Here is a 26,385-nt window from a genome sequence, read left to right as displayed (position 1 = left end):
GCTTCCGGTTTGCAGGCCACCTGGCGGAAGTGTGGCCGGCTGGCGCCGCTCTACGCCCCCGGGCGGCCCGCTCTATGCTCGTGGGCGGGCGTGGGCGGCGGGCGTGGTCACGTGGGAGGGGGCGGGGCGCGCGGGGCGGGGCGGGGAGCGGCTCAGTCAGTCTCCGGGCGGCCGCGGGCAGGGACGGAGGCGGGATGGAGCCTCCCCGGCGGCTGGTGGTGGTGACGGGTGAGTGGGGGCGGGGTGCGCCGCGTGTCTCCGGCCCGGGGGCGGAGGGGACTTTGGGGGGGAGTTGGGGGGCTCTGACGTGGGGAGGGGTGTGGGGGGCTTTGCGGGGGGAGGGGGTCTTTGAGGGGGGGGAGGGGTGCCCAGGGGCTGAGGGGGGCTTTGAGGGGGGGAGGGGTGCCCAGGGGCTGAGGGGGTGGGGGGCTTTGAGGGGGGAGGGGTGCCCAGGGGCTGAGGGGGTGGGGGGCTTTGAGGGGGGGAGGGGTGCCCAGGGGCTGAGGGGGTGTGGGGTTTTGAGGGGGGAGGGGTGCCCAGGGGTTGCGGGGGGGGGCATTTGGCAGGGGGAGCAGTGGGCTCTCTCCTGGAGGGGGTGGATCTGGCTGTGCCTCACTTTCTCAGCTGCCTGTTGTGGGGGGGGATGGTCTGTACATTTTCCCCCCCCCCCCTTTTTCCAGCCTCTGCTCCCTGCACAGGGTCTTGTTGGGGGAGCAAGGCGAATAATCTGGTGTATTAAAAGTCAAATTGCCCACGGCTGCATGGGGAGTCCTGGAAAGCTGGGGCATGAAGAGGCATTTACACCCACACGTCTCCCCGTCCTCCCCCCATCCACGCCAAAAGTGTTACCAAAATAACTGTGCCTAGCAGAGTGGAAGTGGGGAAGCGAAGGAAGGAATGAAAGGCTCTTACATAGCAGGCAAGCGCTTGTCAGAATCTTTTCCTAAGGGTACAAAGGGGTCGGCAGCTTGATTTGTGGGGAAGGCAGCTCTGTAACAAATGGAAAAGTGGATAAAACCATTCAAACTGCAATTAAGGTTATTTGGACTGTGAAGTCAGGGAAAGTGGTGAGAGGTTTTGCTGATGCACTGGAGTGATTTAAATGGGGAGCAAGTGTTTCTACAAGGCATCTTTATGTAGACCTAGGAAGAAGGTGGCAGTTCTGGCTGGGGTTGGAAAAAGCCAGGATATGCAACAAAAAGTGTCTACATCTGCCACTCATCTGTCCCATCAAATGCCTAAAAAAAAGAAAAGTTGTGTTTTGTAAAATGTCCGTGTCTTTCAGCACTTTCTTCCTGTGCATCTAGGGAGTCCAGTTCTGACAGAAGTTAACTTGCCTTAGACGCATGTTTACCACTGGGAAAATCTGTGTACTGTACAACTGTTGTACTTGCTTTTTGAAGTCTCTTTTTAAAAGTCTGGGAAATAAGGCCCCCTCAGTGTGGATGTCAGAGAATTCATGGATGCGGTTAGTTGAGTTTATCTTCCATAAAGGGCACCGGACAAGAAGGAATCCATGTACACACCATGTGTGGTGTGAAGAGCAGAAGGCCATGTCTGTGGGAAACAGATAAGGAATCAGAGGGTTAAACTATACTGTGGGCACCTCTGGACTTGCCACTGAATAAGGAATTTTGTTTTGTAGCTAGGCTTGTTATGGAACTTAAGAAATACAACAGTTGGGATCAGGAAACATTTCTGGTCATCTTTAGATAGTCAACTCAATGGTACTCTAAAAGAAATTAACAAAATCATGTGTTTGCATTGTGTTGCTTTTCACTAATTGCTGGTATGACACTGTCTCCAGTGACCTTTAGCTTATGGGGGATTATGCCTGCACAGAGAGGACACTTTCTTGTGGAAAGCTTAACAGGATTTTCTTTACAAGCTGAAATTTGAATTTGACACTAGTTAGATTGTACATAGGGACTGTGGTGGTTTTTGTGTGTGTTTTTAAATAAAATTCCTGTTTGAGTACACAGTAAATAACATAATAGTTGTATGCAGTATAACCTGAAACATAACTTACTGTTCACACCAAACTGATTACTGTCATAATAATGGCAACATTCTTAAGGTATTTCCTTCAGCTGAACAAGACTTTTGTGTGTTTTCACAAACACTCCAGTCTAACAAATTCTGAAAGTTAATTTAAAACTATAAGGGCATAACTTTACACGCAGCTGAATTGCCTAACTTCTGTGGTTGTGCCAGAGCAAGGAAATGCTTGCTCAGTAAAAACTGTTATGAGTTACAAGTTAACTAAGTTATTCATTACAAAATTTAGGTGCTTGGGCAAGTATTTTACATTGAACTATTGTAACCTTTTGGTGCTTATTGTGCAGGAACCATCAGCAATATTCTGTTTAACTTAATGTTAAAATATACCAATAATAATGGAAGACTTAATTATGATTTGGAAATATTTAGTGGACCTGTTTATTTGCTTATGTATTTGTAGAGGGATATGTGGTAAGCTCTGACAGTTGTGAGACAGGATGATTGCACCTGGTAATGAAGAACAGAAACTTCGTAACTTCTGAAAAGAAGGAAAACAAGCTCTGTTAGAATTGGGAGGGTGGTCTTTATTTAGACAACCTATTGAATCGTAATCTTTGGTATTTTTTTTTTGTTATTGAAAAGACATAAAGGATGTTCTATAAGTCATACTTTTGGAAGGTGGAAAGGATTTGAGTACTTGGATGTAAATGAGCAAGAATTTGGTATCTGAAGAAATCATTGTGGTATTTGAGTAGTTTCCCTGGGGCACATTTAAAAAAGTAAAGTGCAAATCACTTTGCATATCTGTATCCAGTCAAGTCTGCCATAAAGATTTCATCACTAAATCTTTATTTCTATTTCAGGGTTTGGCCCATTTGGAGAACATGCTGTGAATGCCAGCTGGATTGCAGTTCAGGTAACAACACAGATTAAAGCACACTTGGCATGTGCAAAGAAAGTGCTGTGCTGATGATGAATCCCCCTGTTTAAAAAAGTTAGAATTTGTGAATCTGTTAGAGAGATTTGGAGAACTTGTTCCTGAAATTTATCGTGGCCCACCCACCTCAGATTGCTCATTTTATTCACTCATCAAACAGTAACATGTTTTGGATAAGTTGAATTTCATAAGGCTGAGTTAATATATTTTTTTAAAAGAATTCAGAAGGTAACTATGAACATTGTACAAGATTTCCTAGTCTTCCCCCCCCCCCCCCCCCAGAGGAGAAAGATGTAGATTTTATAATTCCTCAAAAAAACCTGAAATCGTAGTGTGCAATAGTGATCACAGGTTTGGGTTTAAAAAATACATGAGATCTGATCCTAGTTCTGCCATTAATAATGGCCTTGGGCAAGACAGCTAACCTCTGTTCCTCCATTGTGAAATGAGGATCATATGCAACATCCCTGTGGAGACAGGTACAGTACGAGACTGGCTTTTAAAGCACTGTTATTTATTGATGAGGCACAGACCACTCCTGGATCAAATCATTATTTAAGAAGCTTATGCCATTCATGGTCTTCACATCTTCATAAGCGTGTGTTCTTGCATCTATCGCACTGTGTTCTTACAGTGCTGATAGATTCACACACTAGATCTGAGCATCTATCGCACTGTGTTCTTACAGTGCTGATAGATTCACACACTAGATCTGAGCAAGAAATCAAACTTGCACTATCCCTATAACCGTGTTAATTTGTCACTGAACTACTGCATTATCCCATATCTTTGTTATTGGAGACGGTGATAAATCAAATGGAAGTTAAGAGTATATTTCAGTACATTTGCCCAGGGAATTAGACTTGTTTTTTTTTCTCACCACATCCCTATCTGCCCCAGAGTTCTGGGACTAATGTATTCTTCAGAATGCTTTTAAATTAAATCACAAACTAGAATCAATTATAGTGAACTAATGGAGGGCTGGCCAGATGTCTAATGCTCTGCTCTGTTATGTGGAGATCAAACCTTTGGTTCCTTGAACTGTAGGGGCTGATGTACTTCTGAGAGACAGTTCCCTCTGCTTTGTATTGTAGCAAATGGGAGCTGTCTGGCTATGTATGGAAAGATATGTAGTATGTGTATAGGAAAAACTGCGGTTACTGTCATGTTAGTTGGGCTAACTGGTACATTTGTCATTGGCATAAGGTCAGTTATCCCCAATAAAGAGAGTTTGTAGCAAGGCGGAGACTAAATAATGGGGATCTGGGATGAGAAAAAATAGACTTGGTGGCCCACTCTTCTGTGGCTTGTAAATACATAATCTCAGTTAAGGGAAGGGACTAGCTAACATCCCACCGGTCCCTCAGTTTAAGGCATTGGTGATTGTGATCAGTTCCATCGCTGCTGAACACAGTAATAATGTATATTAGAGAATCTCTTTTTAACATAGATTAAATGTGCTCTGGATATTTAAAACTACCCTTTGAGTTGTAAACAGGTTGCTGAGTTATAGCTGTACGTGTGCTGGCTGTACTGTATGCTTTTCTTGTGGTGGATTGTGACTAAAAATCCTAAAAAACTTAAACTTTCAACAAATGTGTAGGGGATTTGCATTTCCCCCACTCTATTCCAGTCCTGAGAGGCCCAGACAAAAAGGAACAGCATGTCTTTGAACACGTGCAAGTTAGGCATTGTGCGAGTTTCAGACAGGAGACTTCATGGAGCTGAGTGGACACAAAGACATGTGTCTGAGTTTCTGAATCCCAGACAGTGTGATCTGCATTTTAATAGAAGAAAAATCAATTAAACAATCTTTGTAAATCCTCCCTAGCTTTAGGGCTAAGCTAGTTCTGGTTTATTACATCTTTTATTATCCTGCATCCTGAGGATAAAATTCTGTTTTTCTTCTTTCCAGTCCTTTTTTGTGTTTTTATGTTTGTTTGTGTGTGTGTGTGTGTGTAGAAGACTGTGTGTGGGTTATTTTCCCCTCAGACTGCAATGACTTTCTAATGTGATCAGATGGGTCTTGAAAGCCAAATTATTGCTTACACTTGGTAAAATAAGGATATCTTGAAACTAGTCACTGTAGCATTTTGAAAATGCTAAGACTTTAGCTGCTTTGTACTTTTGTATGTGCATGGAGAGGCTGATCCTATAAATAAGATTCAGACAAACTGGACACACAACTATGTGCATATGCCCTTTTAAGAGTAATAACCTAGGCTCGGAGATGTATTTTTTCCTCCAAAAATGCTTATTTTTGTTTAAATAATGTCTTAAGATTTCATTATAAATCTTCTTTCTATGTAATACTGGACTGATGTCCATGTAGCTAGAACACTCTAGACGTACTAGATTGTTTTAAAAAAAAAAAAAAAAATTAGTTTGGATGAGAAGTGAAAGCAAAGTTTCATCCAAGGGAGCTTTAAAGAAACCAACTGTCATTGACACCAGTTTCCTGTTTATTTAAACCTACTGGCTTTCTCCCTGGTATAAAATAGTCTGTTTTCTGTACAAAGATGTGCAGATCAGCTTAGACACAGGTGTGCCCTGTAGACTGTGAAGCTAATTGGCTGCTGGGTCCATCCCATTGAAGTATTTCTGGCTGAGCTGGAGGATGAGAAGAAGGGTCAGAGTGCGTTTTGACATTACTAGGGACAATTGCTGTCAGGGTGTCTAGACAGACCTGATAAGGATATTAAAGGCTCACAAAGAGGTCCATTGTTGAAGGGTCAGGGAATGGGTCAAACATGTTTTTTTTCCCTATATTTGTCAGGTATACAAGGCTATAGATAATAAGTTGTCTGGGGGCCAAAGGACATTTTTATTATTGAGTAGAAGTGTGTGTCTGTGTGTGCTGTTTGGTAAAATGTTAGTTGTGAATTTGTAAAACTACATTTAATGTAAATGTGGATTGAGAGCAGAGAAGTTGGCCTTTAAATGGTTCCAGCTGCAAGTCACACCCTGGAGCATTTCAGTCTAGCATGTAGAATTGAGACAGTGTGTGCACTGTCTAGTACTTTCCATACTCTTAGAAGTGGGGGTAGAGAATTCCTGGGTATTAGATAGAAGACTGACTTATTCACTATTGCTTTAATATTAATTTAGCTACTTGTTTAATTGATGTGCCAAGTAAAATACTGAACACTTTACGTTAATCTACTTTTAAGCTGTGATGAAACATTACTTAGTATCCGTCTCTAGTAATGAATGTCTACATGCTTCAGACGCTAATCAATACAGCAAACCTTTCATATCAGACTTGCCCTCAAAGCTACAGCAAGTGATTTATCACTGTTCTTTCTCAGACTTTCATGGACCAGCAGATCTGACTCTTATCTCTTCTGGGTCTATTAGTAATCTTTTTGGGAGAGGGTGTATGTGTTCGTCTATCCATACAAGTGAAATTTTCTCTGTGTGCCTACTGCAATAGAGAAAGCATTGATAACTAGAGAGAAACAAGGATGAAATTAAATGTATCATAACCTTACTGGCAACAGGGAATATTGTAGAGCATTCTCTGCTGCTTCATAGTTAATGTTGATGTTAGCTTCCTGTTACTGGTAAGATATTTCAAAGGCTTCTCCATCAAGGTTTTCCCAAAGAAACCAATTTTCTTGGAATTTTAAAAGCTTCAACTCATTCTCTCAGAACTATTCTGGCATGTTGATGATAATCAGAAAAGGAGTTGTAAAACTGAGGTGCTTTGAAAACTTTTCTAAGGTTTTATGGCTGACATCTCCAAAATGTCTTGGCCTAAAAAATCCAAGTAGAATCCATAAGAGCTGTCAGAGTAGCACTTTCCTGCTGGGAACTCTATACTAAGGCTAACCCTTCACTCAAGTTTGGCGAAGACCCAAACAATATTGCTATATAAAACAATCCAGACACTCTAATGTTGGGGTTTCTAGAAGTGTAGAAATAAACAATGAAGATATTCAGCCTGTTTCTTGCTGCCACTTTACCTGGCACAGTTCACACAGTTTCTCAAACACAGCTATACCTCCTTATATTTTTAAAAGTTTGTTCAAAGACTAAGAAATTGTCAGGCACTACTGGAAATAGGGTTTCATCATCTCACAATAACTTATCTTGACCTTTGTGTATATTTTTTGCAAATTTTAGGGGCAAAACTGTTTAAGTGGACTATGCTAACTAACATTTTTTTCCAGAGATCTCAATGTTTGAATTTTTTACGAGGTGCAGAACTCTTTGAAAGTAATATTGGTTTGGGTGTTAGACTCTGTTGAAACACATGTTTAGCCTTAATGCTTTAAGTTGGTCTGAAAATAATTCTTTGAATATCCATTATTTGGTCTGTGGATCAGCTTAATTTTTTTTTTAACATAGCAGGAACCTGAGGGCATTCTACAAGTAGCCATGTTTTTAAAACGCAATTAACAATATTTGGCTGGCAACAGAGGCATTATTTAAATGGGCCTCATTTCTAGACTACACTGACCGCTCACCCTCTTGGAAATTTCAAGTTAGACATGCAAAATCAGTATTCGCGCCTGAAAGTCTGGACCAGCAATTTATTTAAAGCATGTTTTAGACCTAGCCCAGAGCATGACAGAAATGTAAGTGCACTGTGTTTAGAAAAACAGTTTGTTCTAAAGAGTGGGCACTTCATAAGTAGAAGTTTGTAACTATAATTGGGAAGCAAAAGAATTGTTTATTTGTTCCTTTTAAAGTATCCTATAGAATAAGGCCTGGAAACTGCCTTCGTTGGTCTGATTGCAGTATCAGGATCTAAAGCAGGAAGAGAAAATGGATTTTGAGAGTGAAACTGCTAAAGATTAAGGATGTTAAGAGGCGGGTAATTACAATTTGTGTCAATGACACAATTAGTCAAAGTCGATAAGGGAAGGAAGGCACTCTGACCCAGTCCAGGAGCTACCCCCGCTGCAGCTCTGCAGTTTTAATGTAATAGGAGCTGGGTGCACAGGCAGCCCACCTTCTACTACATTTAAACTGCAGAGGTGTAGTGGGAGTAGCTTCTGGACTGGCATGAGCCAGGACAGAGCCGGGTCTGCTTCAGCTCTGCATTTAAAATGTAGTAAGAGCCAGGTGGCTTGCTCAGGCTGGGTCCAGCAGCCCCTGCCCATTGCCAGCCCCAGATGCTGTGAACCAGAGCTGCTGCTGGAGCAGCCTCCCCTCCCCTCCCTATCAGATTGGGGAAGGGGGGAGGTAGCACCATGGAGATGGTGCTGGGGGGCAGGCGACTTTTAAACTTAGCCCCCTCTCCTCCGCCCCCCCCCAGCACTGGCTCCTTCCCCCCCTTGCTGCCTCTCATACAGAGACAGCAATGTGGGGGAAGTGAGTAGTTGACTACTCACTTACATCCCTACTAAGGCTGTTTTTTTTAATAGTAATCCTTTAATGTGTACCCATACATTGGGAGTAGGTCGCTTTTGTGAAAACTACAGCATGAACTCCTGAAGACAATTAAAATATTCGTTCTTGGACCTGTAAATGAGTTGAAAGTTATTTCCTTGACGCATACACGTAACTCTTAGTTTTTTGACACTAATTGGAGTTGGCAAGAGTAGAATTGCGCTCCTTAACTGATAACACATCTGCAGAACAGTATTGGAAAAGTGACCTTTCCAAGCAAAATATGGGTCATCAATAAAAACAGATGTAGTACAAGGTATCTCACTACTTGTAATTGTGTGTTCCAAAAGAAAAATACGCTGGTCACTCATAACCAGTGGGGAGGGAAGAGGTGAGGAAAAAGGACCTACGAGGAAGAAGGACCTTAGGGATGCTGATGACTTGTCTGTCACTTTGTTGTTTAAAGAGCAATGGGTAACATTTTCAAAAGTGGCTACATTTTTGTCTTCATTAGGAAAGATGTGGGTTCTTAACTCTAGTTAACTATATAAAGTCCCAGTGCTGACAGTCTGTAATTCCCACATGAGTTGACGGGTAACACATGCAAATTACGAACGGTCTTGTCTGCACTGGGATTCTATCTCGAGGTAGCTAACTGGAAAAAACAATCTGTGCTCATAACTCAAAACAAAGATTTTACCTAAATCCTACTGAAAGTCAATCAATTCCAAAGACCCTTAGTAACTTCTGAAAATGCTCCCCAATGGTAAAGCTCCTAAACCAAGTATATGGTATAGGTTGGAGCTCGTCTTTTGAACTTGCTTAAGTAAATCTCTTCCTTTTTTCAGAGGCTTCAAATGTTGTGCCTGTGTCCCTCCCTACAGTTCTCAAGATGTTTGGGGTTTGAGGGCTCTGGAAATGATGATTTCACTTCTGATGAGCCAATCCTATTCTGGGCTAGAATGTTAAAGTCCGTCGTATCTTATGAACAAGCACCTGACTGAAATCTTGCTGGTAAGACTGGAATGCATCAAAATGGAGGTGGCAGCAGAAGAGCAAGAGTGAAAAGACACCAAACTGGTGTGTTTGGAAATCAACCACAGAGTAAAGTATACGAATGGAGCTACTGCGTTTTGTTGAGATGAGCAATTTCCACTATAAAGAACTAGATAGAAGTTATCCTACAACTAACAGCTGGAAAAGAGGCAAGAACTTACGTTGCATTTGGATAGAATTTTCCAGTACAAGCTGTATTGAAACAATATCTTTCTCCATTCTGTGGTCTTTGATTGAAGTATGCATCCTCCCCCTTCCTTAATTAACCTAGAAGAGGCCTTTGGCTAGAGGTCTAGCTGATACTTGCAGAGTTTTTCCCCAAAAGGTTTAAAAGGAAACTGGCCCGAGCATGCTTTTATTTTCTACCCTTATGAATTTCCTTGGAAAACATCTCCTGAATTCAACTTGATAATGTCTTAAACTACAATAATTCAGGCTGCACGTTATGCTACCAAATAAATGCAACTTGTGTGGGGGGGCGTGTTGGTACTTTGCACTCCCCACATAGTCCACCCTTTACTGAAATATTGGCTGAGCTTAACTAATGCAGATTTCAGATATGATGATTCCTTCCAGACCCCATTGTCATTTTTTGAGTCACATAAAGAATAGTGCAAGTGTTGAGGCTCAGTGTCCATTCCTCCTGGCACAAAATACAGAAAACCACCTGTACTAGGGTATTACACAGGAAGTGCTGGAATTGACACAAGTAGAAATGCTTCAGATCAATGTACTGAATCTATGCAGGTGCTTCCACTTCTGCCGCTTTGGCTTTTGGGTGCCACTGAACACTCTGGAAATGGGACAAGGGTTTCCAAAGGAACTTCACAGTTGCCAAGATCAAGAGAACTGAGCTGCCTGAATAAAAGCGCAAGCAGAACTACAATGGGAAAATGGAGTAAACACCTGCTCTTTGAGGGAACACACTTTCAAGAGGCAGGTTTGATATCTCATGCTCCACTGAAGTACTGGAGAAGAGACACTGGACAAATACATTTGAAAGAAGAAACAAGTGGAGAGAGGATTTGTCCCTTGGATACCCGAGAAGCTGCTCAAGACCTGTTCATCCAGGTAATCTTAAGACCCTGTAATGCTGCAAGGCCAGTGGTGACATGCAGAGTAAGTGCCGATCACAAGGGAAAGAGCAGCCTGGGGGCAACTTCTCCACAATTTTTAACTAATGGTTGGGGAGGGGGAGCGGGGATTTGCTAGTTGCCTTTTCCTAGATCCACACAATCGTCCTCTTGGGTACCTCACAGGCCTACTCTGAGGAACACTAACTTCTCGATTTCCATCCCTGCCCCAGATTTCATGTACCAAGGCCCTGTTGTGCTAGGCGCTGTACAAACCTAACGCCAAAGAAGTTTACAATCCAGCTATAAGAGAAGAGACAACAGCTGGATACAGACATGATGACTACAAATAAAAAACGTGTGTTGCATATGAACAGTTGTTATACTTCACCCTGTAGCTGTCCTGACTCTCTGTGTTTCTAACTTATATAATACCAGAGGGAAATGATCAAGGCTGTATTTCTAAGTCTTAATGTTTAAAATAATCAAAGTCAGTCCCTTTGTTCCTCAGTACCTCACTAAGCAAGTGGGGGATGCGTTATCCTGTGATCTGACATAAGTGTTAAAACTTGTATCTTAATGTACGAATAAAGAGTTCAATGAAGTGGCACAAATTTGAAGAATCAATTATTACTAGGTTGTTACAAAAAGTAGCCAAACAGTACAATGCGGTATTACTCTCCCCAAAACTACTAAAGCTTCCATGTGCTATGCTGCTGTTGGAGGCACCATTCAGTTGCTAGCACAGGTGTAGTGTCCTTGTACTTAAGCCATGCAGTGATATACTCAAAACAATCTTTTTTTCTCTCTGACTGTGGATATATGGGAAAGTTAGGGCATCTCTGGCCCCTGAATTTAGTTACAGTCTGGGATGGGGGGATGGCTTTGGTTTTCTCTAAGATTATCATAGGACAAAGTTTTGACGACCGCAGAAAGTCTAGTCCTGCATTTAAATAAACCAAGATTAAACTCGGTTGAATTTTTAAGGAAGTCAGATGCAGTCTTATTTTAAAAGAGTCTCAAATATAAAAGTAAGCAGTTATTTTGCACAGAGGGTATACATTCTGTAACATTTTATAACTGCATACATGTCTGTATTCTGGTCCATTAATCTTAACTAAAATTGTAATCTAAATTCTCTTAGTTCAGATGGTGGAAGCAATTCAGCAACAATACTGATTTTGTATGGATTTGTGGAAAAATAAATGCATTGATTTATAATGAACCTTCATATCTTACAGAAGTATAGAAAACACCCTTCTGGTCTCTCCCAAGACTAATCCCATAGCCAGCTGCTGGAACTCTTACACACACACACACTCTCTCTCACACTCTCTCTCACACTCACACTCACACTCTCTCTCTTCAGTAAGTTGTCTCCGCTTTTCAGCTGCACACTTTTGATGTGGAAAAAACAATTCATTTTCATAGTGCCCGGATCAGCATAGAGCAACCACAACTTACTGAAATTCAATAGCCTTCTCCCACCCAACCCAAAATACATAACTTTGATATGGTGAAAAGTGACAACCACGGTGTCAGCGAAGTCACATTCTACCTTTGCATTTCAGATAGCCATCATGGCTTAGAATGCATTTGAACATGTTACCTACAAGCACAGGGACAGTCACTATAGCTCCTGGGGAACTTCGTCTCTAAGCACTGCCATCCACTCGGATTCCTGTTATAAAATCTGTATATGTTCCATAAAATAAACAATACTAGGTTGCTTCTTAAGCAAACCTGGATACCTTTGGTGCAACAAACCAAAGGTGGCGCAAATGGTGCTGTTGGTTCTTATAAGTGTGTCAGGAAGCATTCATTTGCAGTGCACTAAATCGGGGGTGGGGAACCTCAAGCCTGGGGGCTGGATGCGTCCCAAAGCTCGCCCAGATTCGGCCCCCGAGGCTCAGGGCTCTCCCCAGTATTGCGGAGCTGGGCCTGGAGCACGCAATCTACTAGTCTCGGCCTCCTTACGCTTTGGTGTGTGAAGGAAATGTGGGGTCCCAAATTGGGGCAGTGTGAGTGAGGGTTTTCCCCTCACTTGTGTGTGGCCCCTGACTGATTTTTCTGTGGATCAGCGGTCCTGATACAAAAAAAGTTCCTCACCCCTGCACTATATGATCAAGTAAATGGTCTTAATGCTTGCTTACCCCTAATATTTGATTAATCTATCAAACTAAAATGTATTGAAACAGCAAAGTCCTCTGAAGCAATACAAAGGTTATTAAAGGGATAGTGCAATCAAGATACCTGTTCTTACGGGTTCTGTCTTGTCACAAACAACATCGGGATAAACATGACAACACCCCATGAACCACTAAGGTCTTATCTTCACTGTGATCGATGGGGCAGAGATCGATTCAGGTAAATCGACCACTGATTGCTCTCCTGTTGACTCTGGTACGCCACCAGAACAGTAAGGTGAGTCAATGAGGGAGTTTTTTTTTCTGTCGACTCAGCACAGTGTTGGACCTGCAGTAAGATCTAAGCTATGTTGATTTGAGTTACAGTACTGATGTAATTCAAATTGTGTAGCTTCGATCAACCTGTCCCCGTTCCGTAGACCTTCCCTACGTGTCCAGATGACATTGAAAGAAGGAGGGTGGCCTTATCTTTAAAACTGTGCAAGGTATCTAGTGAACTTGAGTCTACTTCTGGCTCTGCTGCTACCCTGATAAGTCAATTGCTCGAGGTTGTGTATCGCTGCATTGCCAGTCTCTAAAATGGGGACCTTACTTCCTGTCCATGCATCACAAATGGGTTTGTGAAGCTGAATTAGCTGTTGGGGAAAATGCTTGGGTGAAACATGCTGCTGCACTTCAAGCAAAGCATTACTTAAAGTGGTCCCACGTGGCCCAGGTCTGGATACATATAGAGGAGTTCAGCATATCCGGAAGATGGGAATACACCTCATGTTTGCCTTGGCATAACACTATTGTCATACCCACTAGCTGAATGGGGTGAGGGGGGGCTGTAAGTGGCCCTTCCTGCTTATGGGGGTGTGGGAGCTGGTGGAGATGTAATGCACGCTAACACTTGCAGTATGCATACTGATTAGGGATATTAAAATGCATTAAGTAAATGTGTAACCGCTGAAAATGTAAGCCGGTTCCTCACACACACTGGCTCCTGCCTCCCCCCCGCTTTCTCCAATGGCGCAGCCTCTGCTACAGAGGCGGCAGCACAGGGGCGGGGGAAAAAGCGGCTCCCTAGGAGCTGGTATGCATGTGGGAATGGCTGTTAAGGAGCATGCATGTAAGTGTGAAGGTTAACCGATGAGCCCAGGCTTATCGGTTAACCATGTACATGGCTACACTTTCACATCCCTAGTACTGATTGGTCAGGCAGCTGTGTGATGTGAGTTGCACTCGCTCAGTGGAATGGGGGAAGAGAGGTACCTGAAATCCTGCTGTAAAATAATTTTCCTTCAAAAGCTGAATGACAGAATGTAGCTCAAGATTGTCCGTGTGTCTTATGCCTAAAGGAGTGTGTGTTCTGGCCCTGCATAGGGACTTGTGCTGTCTAATTGTACTACCCCAAGGGACCAGATTCCCAGTTGCATTATAATATTTAATTTAATCATCTGGAAAACTAGTTCCTGTAACATTTAGCCACAATGCCAATTTTCCCTCTAGTTCTTTCCATCCATGTGCGCACCAAGGCACGTGTGAACATGCACCACCCACAGAAACAAAACCTAGCTGTGGGCTAATCAGCTGAGCGGCACCTGAATCTCTTCTGAGCAGCCGCACCAGCACCCAGCTTACCAGGAGCACGGCACAGCGCTGTCGTTTGTCTGATAGTCTTGATCTGAGGGGTTTGGGACGCTGCTTCCCAGTGTTTCCTAGCTAGCTATCTTCTCTGTAACTGAACATTCCTTCCTTTAATACGGCACCTTTCTAGCTAGCGTCAAGCATGCCACAGAGCTTCCGCCTTCACTCTTGTAGAGAAAAATTCAATGCTGAGTGTTCAGCTGAAATTCAGTCAGTGTCCAAATATGTAAAATAGTCAGAGGCCTCTTAGAGGAGGAAGTGACCTCCTGCAGGATTTGAATCTGAAATTAAAAGTCGCTGTTGCCAAATTAATTATAAACATAAACGGATGGTATAGGTGAAACCAGCATAGGAAACTCCTTTTCCATTTTAGAGTTCCAGGCTGCACAGTATTTTTGATCCTGCCAAAGTGAAAGTAAAACCCGCAAATCTATTGAGTCATCTGTGCTGATGCTGCTTTTGATAGTTAATTCCCCAAAAAGGATAACAGAGTGTCAGTCTGCCTGCTGGTTCTTTGAGATGAGTTGCTGACTTTAAAATATGCAAGTTCTCATGCTTGCATGCATGCTCCTTCCTATCGCTGTCCCTGAGCCCCCCCGCCCAGCTAACAGTTATGGAGCAAACCTCTCCGCAGGACAGGTACAGGGGTTGCTCTCGATTTGCTGTGTCACTTCTACAGATGGCCAGCAGAGGAGCAATAGTCATGCCATTCTTCTTTAATTCAGAAGGCTTTCAGCCCTCTTTCCAGGGGGCACGGAAGCAAGTCAGCTGAAAAGAGCTGAGAACAGCAGCAAGCACACGTGAAGGCTGGCCCAGCGGTAGACTTTCCAGCATACATGTCTGAGAGCTTTACACTTACTTTGTTTCCCCTGTTCTCAGGAGCTGAAGAAGCTGGGCTTGGGAGAAGGTGTGGATCTGCATGTATATGAAATCCCCGTTGAATACCAAACAGTGCAAAGACTAATTCCTGCATTGTGGAAAGAACATTGTCCACAAGTGAGTAACCTGCAAAGCAGAATGGACCAGATCATAAGGATCCATGAGTTTACTATCATGGGCTGCTGTTCCTAATGCAAAGTCAAACTTCTGACGTGTATTGATAAAGTGTTGATATATTGACGGATCTTTCCCATTAACAGAAACCTGTGAATTTGAAAGTTACGCAGCTTGAAGTATAGAGAGCCCTGGTGATAGTGTCAGTTCCCAAATCACCTGCCCCACTGGTGTTTACATGGCCTTGTTGAGATCAGCCCACTTTGGTCTCCAACCTCTGTCACTGTTCTCAGGGCAGGAATCCCATAATCTACTCCAGGGCTGCAGATCCTTGCAACTCACGAGTCACCTCAGCAGGCCTGACTGCAGCTCCTCACTTGCAGCTCTGTTCTCTCAGGGCAAGGACATGGCTACGCAAGATTAGCCAGCTTTCAAACAGCAAAATACTGTTTGTTCAGAACACAAGCATTTGAGAGAAAACCCATCTTTAAAAGAAAACGGGTGACGTGCCTGCCTGCCATACCAGATGGTCATCCATCTTTCCCATGGAAGTCCTGGTAGATTCTAAAATCACTCAGATCCTCCTACAGGACCTGATTCTGTTGGACGTACCTTTGTGCCTGTTAGTTCACAAGTACAGGTTGAACCTCTCTTGTCCAGCACCCTCAGGATCTGACTGGTGTCGAACCAGAGAATTTTCCAAACCATGGGTGGTCAATATTATGTAGCAGCATGACCAACACTTCCACTGCTTACTGGGCTCTCAAAAGACACTGAGGGGTAAATTAGAGCTAAATAACAGCATGGAACACAGAGCCAGGACTGGTGCCTGTAAATAAACTCTTTGGGAGTATTAGAAACTTGCCCACACCCGGATAACTTCCGGATAACTAACAAGTTACTTCCGGATAACTAAAATCATGCCGGACCACGGATGTTGCTAAACTAGAGAGGTTCAACCTGTAGTTCAGTGGCCCTCTGCCAATCTTGCACAGTTCCAAGTTCTCTTTGTTCACCCTGAATTAGCTCACAGTAGTTGGAGTGCTGTTTCCCAGGGGATGAAATGCTCCAAGCTTTATCGCCTGCACTGTTTCAGGATTGGCAGTTTGCATTAATTACACCCCAGTACTGTAGTTGCTTCAGGAAACCATCTCTATCTTACTAGTTTAGTCAGGCATGCTATAAGAACAGAAGAACGGTCACACTGGGTCAGACCAAAGGTCCATCCAGCCCAGTATCCTGTCTGCCAACAGTGGCCAATACCAGATGCCCCAGAGGGAGGGATCACAAGTAATCCTCACGTGATTCTTCCCTTGTCACCCACCTCCAGAGAAACAGAGGTTAGGGACACCATTCCTACCCATCCTGGCAAATAGCCATTGATAGACCTAACCTCCATGAATCTATCTAGCTCTTTTTTAACTCTGTTAAAGTTCTAGCCTTCACCACATCTTCTGGCAAGGAGTTCCACAGGTTGACTACATGCTGTGCACCACTGGGCAGCACATAAAGAGATATCGAACATTTGCTTTTGTATGTGCTGCTGTCTAATTATACTTCCAATTCCAAATGGAGTGTGTGGTTTACTGCTCAGTTGACAACGCTGAGGTTCTGCTATAGCGCTCTAGGGTTTAATGCACCCTAGATACACCCCCCCGGCAGTATAGTAGATGTCCCCTGGGTTACTGTCTTACCTCTTTTTTCCCATCCCCCTAATTTCAGTTAGCTCTAATTTAGGGTTTTTTTCTTTGCAGTTGGTGGTTCATGTAGGTGTGTCAGGTATGGCTACAACCGTAACACTGGAAAAATGTGGGCATAACGTTGGATACAAAGGCTTGGACAACTGCCGTTTCTGCCCAGGCTCACAGTGTTGTGTAGAAGGAGGCCCAGAGTGCATTGATTCCATTATTGACATGGATGCAGTTTGCAAGAGAGTGTCAACCCTGGGACTAGACGTCACAGTTACTATATCCAAGGATGCTGGCAGGTATGGGATCATAGTGAACAATGGTAAAACCCATTCATGTGGCTGTGTATATTCTGTTTGTGCTAGACTAATGCCGGGGGGGGGGGGTTTGTGGGCCTCTCATGTCTTCATGCAGGGAGCAGGGGCGGGGAAGGAAATCCTAATTTGTCTTTTGAAATGAATTTAATTTAATCTGGGACTACAAAGAGAGAGGGTGCCTTACTTCTAGACCTGGGCTTACTCATGGTGCCCCTGGAAGACAGAGGTCAGAGTGTTCAGATGCCCAAACTGGGCTTCCATGTTTGGGTGTGTCTGCGTTGTAAGTTTTAACCCTAACTGTGAATTTCCTAGGGTTGTAATTGAAACATCACTGTAATGTCATTGGGGGTAAAACACTGATACGTGCTCTCAACCGTAACTCCTTTTTACCCATTGTCTGAAGCATTGGAACTGGACTCATTTTCTATTGTTGCAATAATGAAAAAGAAACAAAGGTTCTTATTTAATCTGGAGATCTTGCCACAGTTCTGGCATAACCCTGGGGATGACATGAAAATTGTGCACCATTCATAGACAAACCAAAGGCCCAGGGCTGGAGCTGAGAGCCATTAAAATGTTTGTAGTAGACTGACATGTTGCATGCAACCAAAGGTTCTTATCACTGCTCTTTTTCTATGTCTGTGGGATGTTTTGGGGCCCTTACCTTGTGTTTCTTGGAAGTCCACTTAGATCATTATCACATAGTGTTCTTATTGTGGGAGTAGTTTCCAAAACTGCATTAAACCCATAATGCAGTCTGCAGCAGAAACAGCTATCATGTGGTTTTGTTTTACTGTTAAACATTGTCATAACTTTTTCCCCGAATAGCAAAAACAGCTTCTTCATTTTAGCAAAATATATCCAGAGAACTGAAATATTAGTTTGAAATGACTTTCTTTAATATCTGCAGCTGTATCCTTATCTGAATCTTGATATCTCCACTTCAGCTTTCCTTACATAAAGCGAAATTATAAACTCTGCAAAGTTTGCATGTCTTCCCCCCACCCCTGTTAAAGTGTGCCAAAGGAAGGGATGGTCTGGAGTGTAGGGCCCTAGCCTGGAATTCTAGATACCCTCTTCTGCCACAGCCTTCCCATGTGACCTTAGGCAAATCCCTTACCCTGTCTATGCCTCCGTGTCCCCATATGGATGAATGGGACAGCAGCGCTATCCTGCTTACAGGGGTGTTGGGAGGATAAATACGTTAGACTGATGCACTTGTGGGCACTTCTCTCTTCCTTAATTAGAAACATGCTAATTTTGCTCACTTCCATCAGTTGTCTAAAATAGAACACTGAAATGACAAATGTTTAGGAACAGGCCCTCTGCAGAGCAGAGGAATGCTCTGACCTTTAATGACATTATTACTTGGATGCTACACTGAAGGTTAGCAGTCTATGCCTCTGGAACCTGCCTTCTTTCCATGTGTCTTTCTCCGTTGATACCAGTCTGTGCAGTAACTACACAAGGACAGCGGAGAAATGGGTTTTTTGTGCTTGTGACACATGCTGCTGTTCATCTACTTGATATTTAGCAGCTACAAAAGTGATGTTTTTACAGTCTGGGGAGAAATTCTTTGGTGCTTTAGAATAGCTGGCATGGAAATGACGAGAGCCTTTGAAACCTGTTTGGCTGCTGCAGAGACAATAACTGAAGTCAATACTGGATGAATTTAGCCATTTTTTGTAAAGAGCTTTCCAGTTTTAATTAGCAGAAGCCATTGGTCCTGGGTTTCCCACCCTCAATTTTATCCATATCCATTTGCCCAGAGTACTTACTACTTACTATTAAAACTTTTTTTTTTTTAATTACAGATATCTCTGTGATTTCACTTACTATACTTCCTTGTACCAGAGCCACGGCAGGTCTGCGTTTGTTCATGTTCCTCCACTGGGAAAACCATATACTGCAGAACAGCTGGGTCGGGCACTACAGGCTATCATAGAAGAAATGCTTGATGTTTTGGAGCATTCTGAAGGCAAAATCAATTGTCGCCATGAACACTGAAGCTGGGCAAAAGTCCTATCACTGTTGCACTTCCAAAATATTCCCTGCTACTAAGTACTGGGGGAGAAGCCTGTCTGAAATGTACAGAACAAGAATGGGAGACGGGAAAATGAAACTTAATTCCACGTCCAGCAATTTTGTGGCATTCTTTTCTTCCTGTGTGAATTCCATCTTGAACAAGAAAAGATTTGACATCTTTCCTTTAAACCACCTGCAACTACTTATGTCCAGAAGTGGCTGAAAAAATGTGTGCTGTGTTTTATACAGAGGCTATCTGTAAATCAAGTGACAGCTATTGAATGATCTAATGCAGTGCAGATGAAAAGGTTTACACCTGGATTCAGAGTTTCTGTGCAGGAGTCATTAATTGAAAAGATTTGCTATTTTTAAAAAAGACTCTAATTTTACATTAAAACCTCTAAGCAGTTGGCATAAAAGACTGTGAACGTATATTGGGTTTTAAACAGTTCTTGCTTGGGATGGGGAGTCAATTATAATTGTTTGAGGGGCAATGAATCTGTTTGCCAGTCCTAAAATACCCATGTATTTGCATGGACTCCTGTTAAGACTTTAATAATGCCGCAAACAGAAGAGGTACAGAATTTTGATTTCCCTTGTTTGTTGGTGAGTGCTTGAGGTACAAAGAGGGCATGAGTTTTTGTATGGGGGAGACACCCAACTTGCACCAAATATTTCCAAAAAATGAATTTTATTGTGCTCTTAATATCACCTACCTAGCTCAGACTAACCATATACCTCCTTTATGAAACACATTGTTTCATATGTGTATAAAACATACTTAGAGCGGTTGGAAAAGCTTTGCTAGTGACACTGTTTCCATAGGAGTTTCTCTTCCCAGAACCTCATTGCTTACCCTACCCCTGTATTCTTTTCATTGTTTGTTGTATTTTCTTTAGGGACTGGAGGAAGAGTAACATCTAAGGACTTGTCCGCACAGTGCGGCAAAGTGCTCTCGCGGCTTGTGATCCACTGTCCCTTGAAGACCCTGCTGGTATGCTCCGAAAGGTTTCTAGCGCACATTGACAGAGAGAAACCTGCTTCAAGACTGAACTCATGCACAGCACGTTAAAGCGCTTTACAAATCACACCCCTCTAGAGAGCTTTGGCGTGCCATGTAGACAAGCCCTAAATTAAACATTAACTTACATGGTCTTGGTTTTATTATATCAATATGCTAAAATATGCATCACTATGCTAAAATGTGATCAGTATGCTACAATGTGAACAAACAGCATACTGGGCCCATTGTGTATATTTAAAAGAGCCCTTCTCGCATTGTATAAACTGAGACTTGTATTTTAAAATTTCACTCAAAAGGGGCATTTCTGGGCAGCCTCTCTGTGCCCACTGTTTGGTGAAATGACCTCACGTCTGGCATGGGGGCTAGGTCTGAAGCGCTGCTTGTCCTGCGAACTTTCCCAATGCAGCCCTCGGGAACATGGGTGTAATGTTCTAGCCAAGGTTCAAAAAGGTCTTTGAACTAGTAGTATGTGATCTTGACTCTGTTGTGATGTAAGTGAAAGGTGAGCAATGCCACAACAAAAGTAGTGGTTAAATTGGTACTAGCTAGCATGTCTTTTTAAGGAGCCGTTGAAATAAGAACTTGTGACTAGTTCTAATACTTTTACTAAGATAGATACTAAACTACGTTTTGAAACCGATTAGAAATGTCTCTTACTGTTTTTAGTTCTCTGATTATGAATGATTCTACTATAGTATCTCTCAATGAGAGCTGCCATTTTGCTGCTACTTCCCAACAGGAAATCGAGTGACAAAGAAAACACCACTTGGCATTTGAATGCGAGAGAGAGGTTGGAGACTTGCGCAGTTGTGTGGAGGCAACTCTTTTGCTTGGGAAGCTAGTGTCTGGAGATGTTCAGATGTTCTTTTGGGTTATTTAAGATTGGTTTTCTGGGGAAATAGCCCCATATTTTCTTCACAGCTTTTCTGATTGATAGAACTTGCTTTAAAAGTGAATGTACAGTCTTTCATATGCATTAAATGCAGAGTAGCACTGCTTTGTCGGGCTGTCAGCAGGCAGGCCAGATGCGTTTCCTGTTTAGTAATTTATTATATTTAATGTTTTGTTTAAATATTGTTGATTTTACTCATTTTTGTGACTAGTGGAGGTAATGATCTTCTAGTTTTCCCTTTAATTGATAAGTTCTAACCATCTTAACTGCAGAACCCCCTTCAAAAGAGAGAATTCATGTATTCCATTATGTATAGTAGCAGAATTACATAATTTCTGATATCATTTAATTTCCACATTTAAAAAAAAGGATTCCTAGCTGTGAACAAAATGGAAGCAGAGCGCCACAGCTGCCAAATGAGGTAAAATGACCATAGAGTTGAAACTCCATGGGATGATCTCATAAAGGGCTTCAGAGCAACAATCACATCTTTCTTGTAGCATGTGTCTCCAGCAAGTCACAGACAAGAGGGCCCCTAAACAGAGAAACTAAAGCTCTGCTTGTCTGCAGATTTCTTATTGGCTCATCTTGGCAGGTATCTACTTGTGTGGGCCACCTGTCTGCCAAGCATGCATCCTAACTGAGTAAGGGAACTCTTTCACATCTCTGATCCTCTGGATCATTGGCCAGGTGTGTGTCACAGTTTGGTAAACATTTCCCGTTCTAAACGGGATGCTCTGTCAATAGCTCTCTATTGAATGAGGGTAACTTTGAGTGGAGATAGTCTTTAAAGAGTTTGCAAATGGTCAGCCTCAGAGAACTCCACTAGTGCTGATATTGCAGCATGCTCAGTGGAATCTACTCCAGGTTAGACATGGATTATACTGTGTAGAATTGAGGAAAGAGAAGCATCCAATTCTGTGAACAGAAAAGGTAAGAAGGAAGTGTCTTCTAGGAGGCTAAATCTGCATTCAGGATTAGCTTGCTCAGTCAGTGGAGTCTCTTCAGCCAAATGCACTTGTGAAAGGATATTTTGGGTCCCTTCCCACAATCCTCCTGTAAGGGGAAAATCGACATGATTTCTGACAAGTCTGCTAAGGAGCAGAAGATGTGAACCCGAAGTGTCTGTCAAAATTCCTATTTCCACTACTACGCTTTCCTTTGTTTTGAGCAATGTTTTTAATTTGTCTGCATTTCCTCACAGTCTGCTTTTGTAAAGCTTCATGTAATCAGTTTTGTTTGCTAGAAACTATAATATATTCTATAATCTTTTGAGAATAAGTTGTTGGGATCCCCTTTTTAACGAGTTGGTGTCTCATTAGTGAAGTTTTGTATAGTGATTTTTTTTTTAAATTGTGACATTAAATTCATTTTATTTAATCTGTTTTAAATTAAGTACTTTTGGGGGTTTTGCCTTTTTTGTTAAACTCATTAACTCATGTGTTCCCTAATACATACATATTTCGTTTGGAATCCCGCCATAAAAATAGCCAAAACCTTTAGTTACTGTCTTGTGTAACATTTGCTGCCTGCTCTAGCCTCAGTTCATTAATAAATAGAACTTTGCCTGGGCGGCCCTTTGCCAGCTACAGAATTTTTCAAACCAGCAAAGTAAATGTAGAATCCCCCAAAAAATCAGGATTAGTTTGAATAATTGGATACCTGTAACTAGTACACCTTGTAAATGTGTGAAGTGCTAGTCCCTGCAGCAGGGTCTGTATTAACACTTTCCTGAGAGAGGGGGTGAGGCTTGGTGTATCTTTGTTTTTAGAGAGAGAGGGGGGTTGCAGAATAGAAGAGAGAATTAGGGAGGTTCCATTGTGTTGGTCAGGGTGTCTTTACATCCTTACAGCTTGGGGTAGGAAGTGGGTAAAGAGTTGACTTGTGGATGAGACTCGGTTGTTTCAGTTAATAAAACTATGGAGGATTTTAGTGAAACCCCAGATGCTCGTAAGCTCATTCAGGAATTAGTGACCACGTTGGCAGGGGAATTAAGCTTGAATGAAAACACGGTAGTATCCATTATGAATGTGGGGATGAGATGTACTGACTCAGTGGTCACACTGATGCGGGGTGTTTTCCAGCACTGCCAGGCTCCTCTGAAATATAGTAGTAGCTGGAAAGATTGTCAAAGGTAATGAAGATGGTTAGAGAGATTGAGAAGGTTTGTGATGTGAGACTGCAGAGACTGGAAATATTTCGTCTGCAGAGAACAGTTTTACAAGGAGGGACGTGGTTGAAGGTGTTCAAAATCGCAAGACTTAGTGAAATTAAAGGGGAGTACATTTAGAATGGAAAAAAATGAATGGCACGTTTTGCATCTCTGGGCCTGGCGCAGCTGTGCTGCGTTCAGTATTGACACTATGAACGAAGAATAAGAGCATTTACACTGACTGCTTGCTGGCAGTGAGAAGGGATTTGTCCCCATGCAGCATTGCGCATGGGTGAAGGGTTGTCACTTTTTGAAGTATTGGGTATTGACTGCCGCCAGGGTGTCTATCTACTTAGGGTGTGTACTATAAGAGTTTGGCTTATAAGTTCCATAGGGATCTATACATAACGTTTAGACTTCAGTGGTGGTGGTGGGGGTTGTCTGCCTGATCTTCCACACAGTGCTAACCTCTTTGTGCCTCAGTCAGCTATCAAGCAGTGCAGGTTGGACCTCCCTGGCCCGGATGCCTCAGGACCTGACTGTTCCTGGACAAGGAAGTTTTCCGGACAGGGAAGGTCTTGGTGGGAGGAGGCTGGCTTGACGGCCCCACCCCACTGACTCTGGTTGCCCTGCCAGCTGTGCACTCTACCTCTCTCCTCTCGTGGGCGCCGATGCCCACACTGGTTTCTCAGACCGGCCAACTGTGGGCTCTTGTGCCCTGTGGGGTCTGCTCTCAGCCACCGGCAACCTCTGTGCTGGGGCTCTCTGGTCCAGCAACATTGCTGGACCAGAGAGTCCCAGACCACAGGGGTTCAACTCGTACCTTCAACCACTGTCACGCAGTGACTCAGCTGGGATAAGAGCTCCCAGGCCTGGGCTCTAGCTGACAGCCTGCCAGTATTTTTTAAAATGAAAAGTTAGGAAATTCCTTTTTTTTTTTTTTAAAGTGTTAAAATACCGATAATCCTCATACTATATGAACATGTAATCCAGTGAAACATGATGTGCAAGCACACCTATGAACTATGGGAAGGAATCTCCTAAGAGGGGGAAGGGTAGGTAGAAAAGAGCAACTAGTCTGGCAGGTGACAGCCTCATGTAAAAGAAAAAATATCACATGAAATAAACTCCCCAACCTGAGTGTTTCTGTTCTGTCACAGCCTACCCACCAGTGACCTTGAAACCCGTTTCAAATTGTAGCAGAAGTGTTCCTAATCTTCCCACTGGCGTGTTTTTGTGATACCGCATTGAGCACTCTTCCGAATTAGTTGTGGTGTAAAAATATGACTGTCTAGGTGCTACGTAAGGGAGAGCAGCAGGCAAGTGTGTGTGTGTTCATGTTTGGAGTTCAGGATGCTGCAAGTGTGTTCACAATAGTTCTGAATTCATTTGTATGTCTTGAACTGGCTTCTCTGGGCTTCTGTCTGAATGCGGGTTGGTAGAAAGCTGATTTCCAATAAAATACTGAGGCGGAGGGGCAATTTGATGGGGCTTCATTCAATTTACCTTATTCTGGGTTTTATTTTCAAAATGTTGAGAAGCTTGCATAGAAAGCTCCTTCTCTCGCTCCTTCATTGCGTGTGTGTGTGTTATAGATAAACACATCCTAATAAATCTTACAGTCTTAGATTGCATTTTCCACATTTTGGTAATGGTAACGTTTTGAGGGGGAAAATACCCTTTTTCCTTTAAAAAATAGTATTTGCAGCTTAACATAGACAATGTCTGTCCTAGCAGTTTCACTGACTTGCTGTACAGCCCAAAAATATACTGTTGGGGGAGGGGGTTGTTTTTCAGATACAGCCTTGTTTCTGCTGCCTGGGGGGGGGGGGGGTTCCCCGACAGTGTACTCTTGAGGTGTATGGTTAATTCTTTACCCCCCATTGAAACATGGAAACTGCTTCTATTTAAAGATCTCTTTTAAAACACAACGAAATACACGCTGTCTACCTGTACGTGAGAATATGGGATATAAAATTATACACTGCCCTAAAGTTAAACTCTGTGCTGTTTACAGATTCCCATCTTGTGTTGCATCAGCTTATTGAAATGCCTGTTAACTTTGATTAAGCAGGGGAGTGCCTTTTCTTGGGCTTTGCTTGCTGGGAATTCAGCTTGTTGGCGTGTGAGGATAATGAGCCATTTGCACATAGGGAGGCAGAGGGCTGGATTCCTGTAACTGGGAGAAACCACTCATTACCTTTCAGCGTCCTCTTTAAATTCTATAGAAATTTTGCATTGAACTGAGCTCTTAACACCAGGAGTGGGGAACCTAATGCCCGGGGGCTGGATGTGGCCCTCTGCTTGCCTGGATCCAGCCCCCAAGGTTGGGGGCTCCACCCCAGCATTGGGGATCCTGCACCTGCACTTCAGTCCCCCTGCGATCTCCACCGTGGGGCTGGAGCACAACACAAAATTGACTAGCCTAGGGCCCCCCTAGACTCTGGTATGCAAGGGGAATGTGGGGAGTGTGTCTCCTAAGTTGGAGGCATGTCAGTGAGGGTTTGGGTTTTTTGTTGTTGGGTTTTTTGTGCTTCTCACTTATGTGCAGCCCCCAACTGATTTTTCTATGGGTCAGAGGTTCCCGACCCCAAAAAGTTTCCCCACCCCTGCCTTCCACCTTCCCAAAACACATCCAGGCCTAGCGAGAGAGCAAGCTACTTGTTAAATGTACTTGCACACATAGTACACCCTTATAATTCACTGGTCTTCAGCAGACTGGATGAATTCCTGGTCAGAATTCTTCCGATCATGTTCTCTTGTCTGTTTGTCTCTTGTTTATGCATTTCTGAATCACTCAGCCTTTCAAGATGGGCACTTTGGAACCTCCTTTGTTACTTGTGTTCAGATAAACATTCTCTTCCCCCCTCCAACTCTCTCAGGTGTGCTTATCAGGACTATGGAAGCCACAAGTATACATTTATTGGGGCTTCTTTTTTTCTCTGTGCTTTCTTGCAGTGCCTTGTAAAACCAACCGATCTAGTGTGTCTCAAAAGGGCTGTGTAATAACAACTGAACAGTAACATACCTTCAGATTGTCATTGCTAGACTGGACTCTTGTAACTGACAATTTAAAACTGACATTTCAAAGCAAATAAAATGAGTTAATTCTTT

The 26,385-nt window shown here is 43.0% G+C and overlaps 1 protein-coding gene across 2 annotated transcripts; it reads left to right on the top strand.

Moving 5' to 3' along the window:
* Nucleotides 1-100: 100 nt before the first annotated feature.
* Nucleotides 101-26,385, top strand: PGPEP1 (pyroglutamyl-peptidase I). Of its 2 annotated transcripts, XM_075902913.1 has the most exons (6): nt 101-228; nt 681-919; nt 2,865-2,917; nt 15,060-15,176; nt 16,928-17,160; nt 18,993-26,385. In XM_075902913.1, exons 2-6 carry the CDS (start codon nt 898-900, stop codon nt 19,183-19,185), a joined length of 618 nt encoding a protein of 205 aa, XP_075759028.1. In that variant the 5' UTR covers nt 101-228; nt 681-897; the 3' UTR covers nt 19,186-26,385. The 2 variants fall into 2 exon arrangements, with proteins under 2 accessions (XP_075759028.1, XP_075759027.1); XM_075902912.1 differs by lacking the exon at nt 681-919 and having other exon boundaries at nt 130-228.

This window comes from Pelodiscus sinensis, chromosome 19 (assembly GCF_049634645.1).
Source record: "Pelodiscus sinensis isolate JC-2024 chromosome 19, ASM4963464v1, whole genome shotgun sequence".
Taxonomy (NCBI): Eukaryota; Metazoa; Chordata; order Testudines; family Trionychidae; genus Pelodiscus; species Pelodiscus sinensis.
This window is presented reverse-complemented; position numbering and strand designations above follow the sequence as displayed.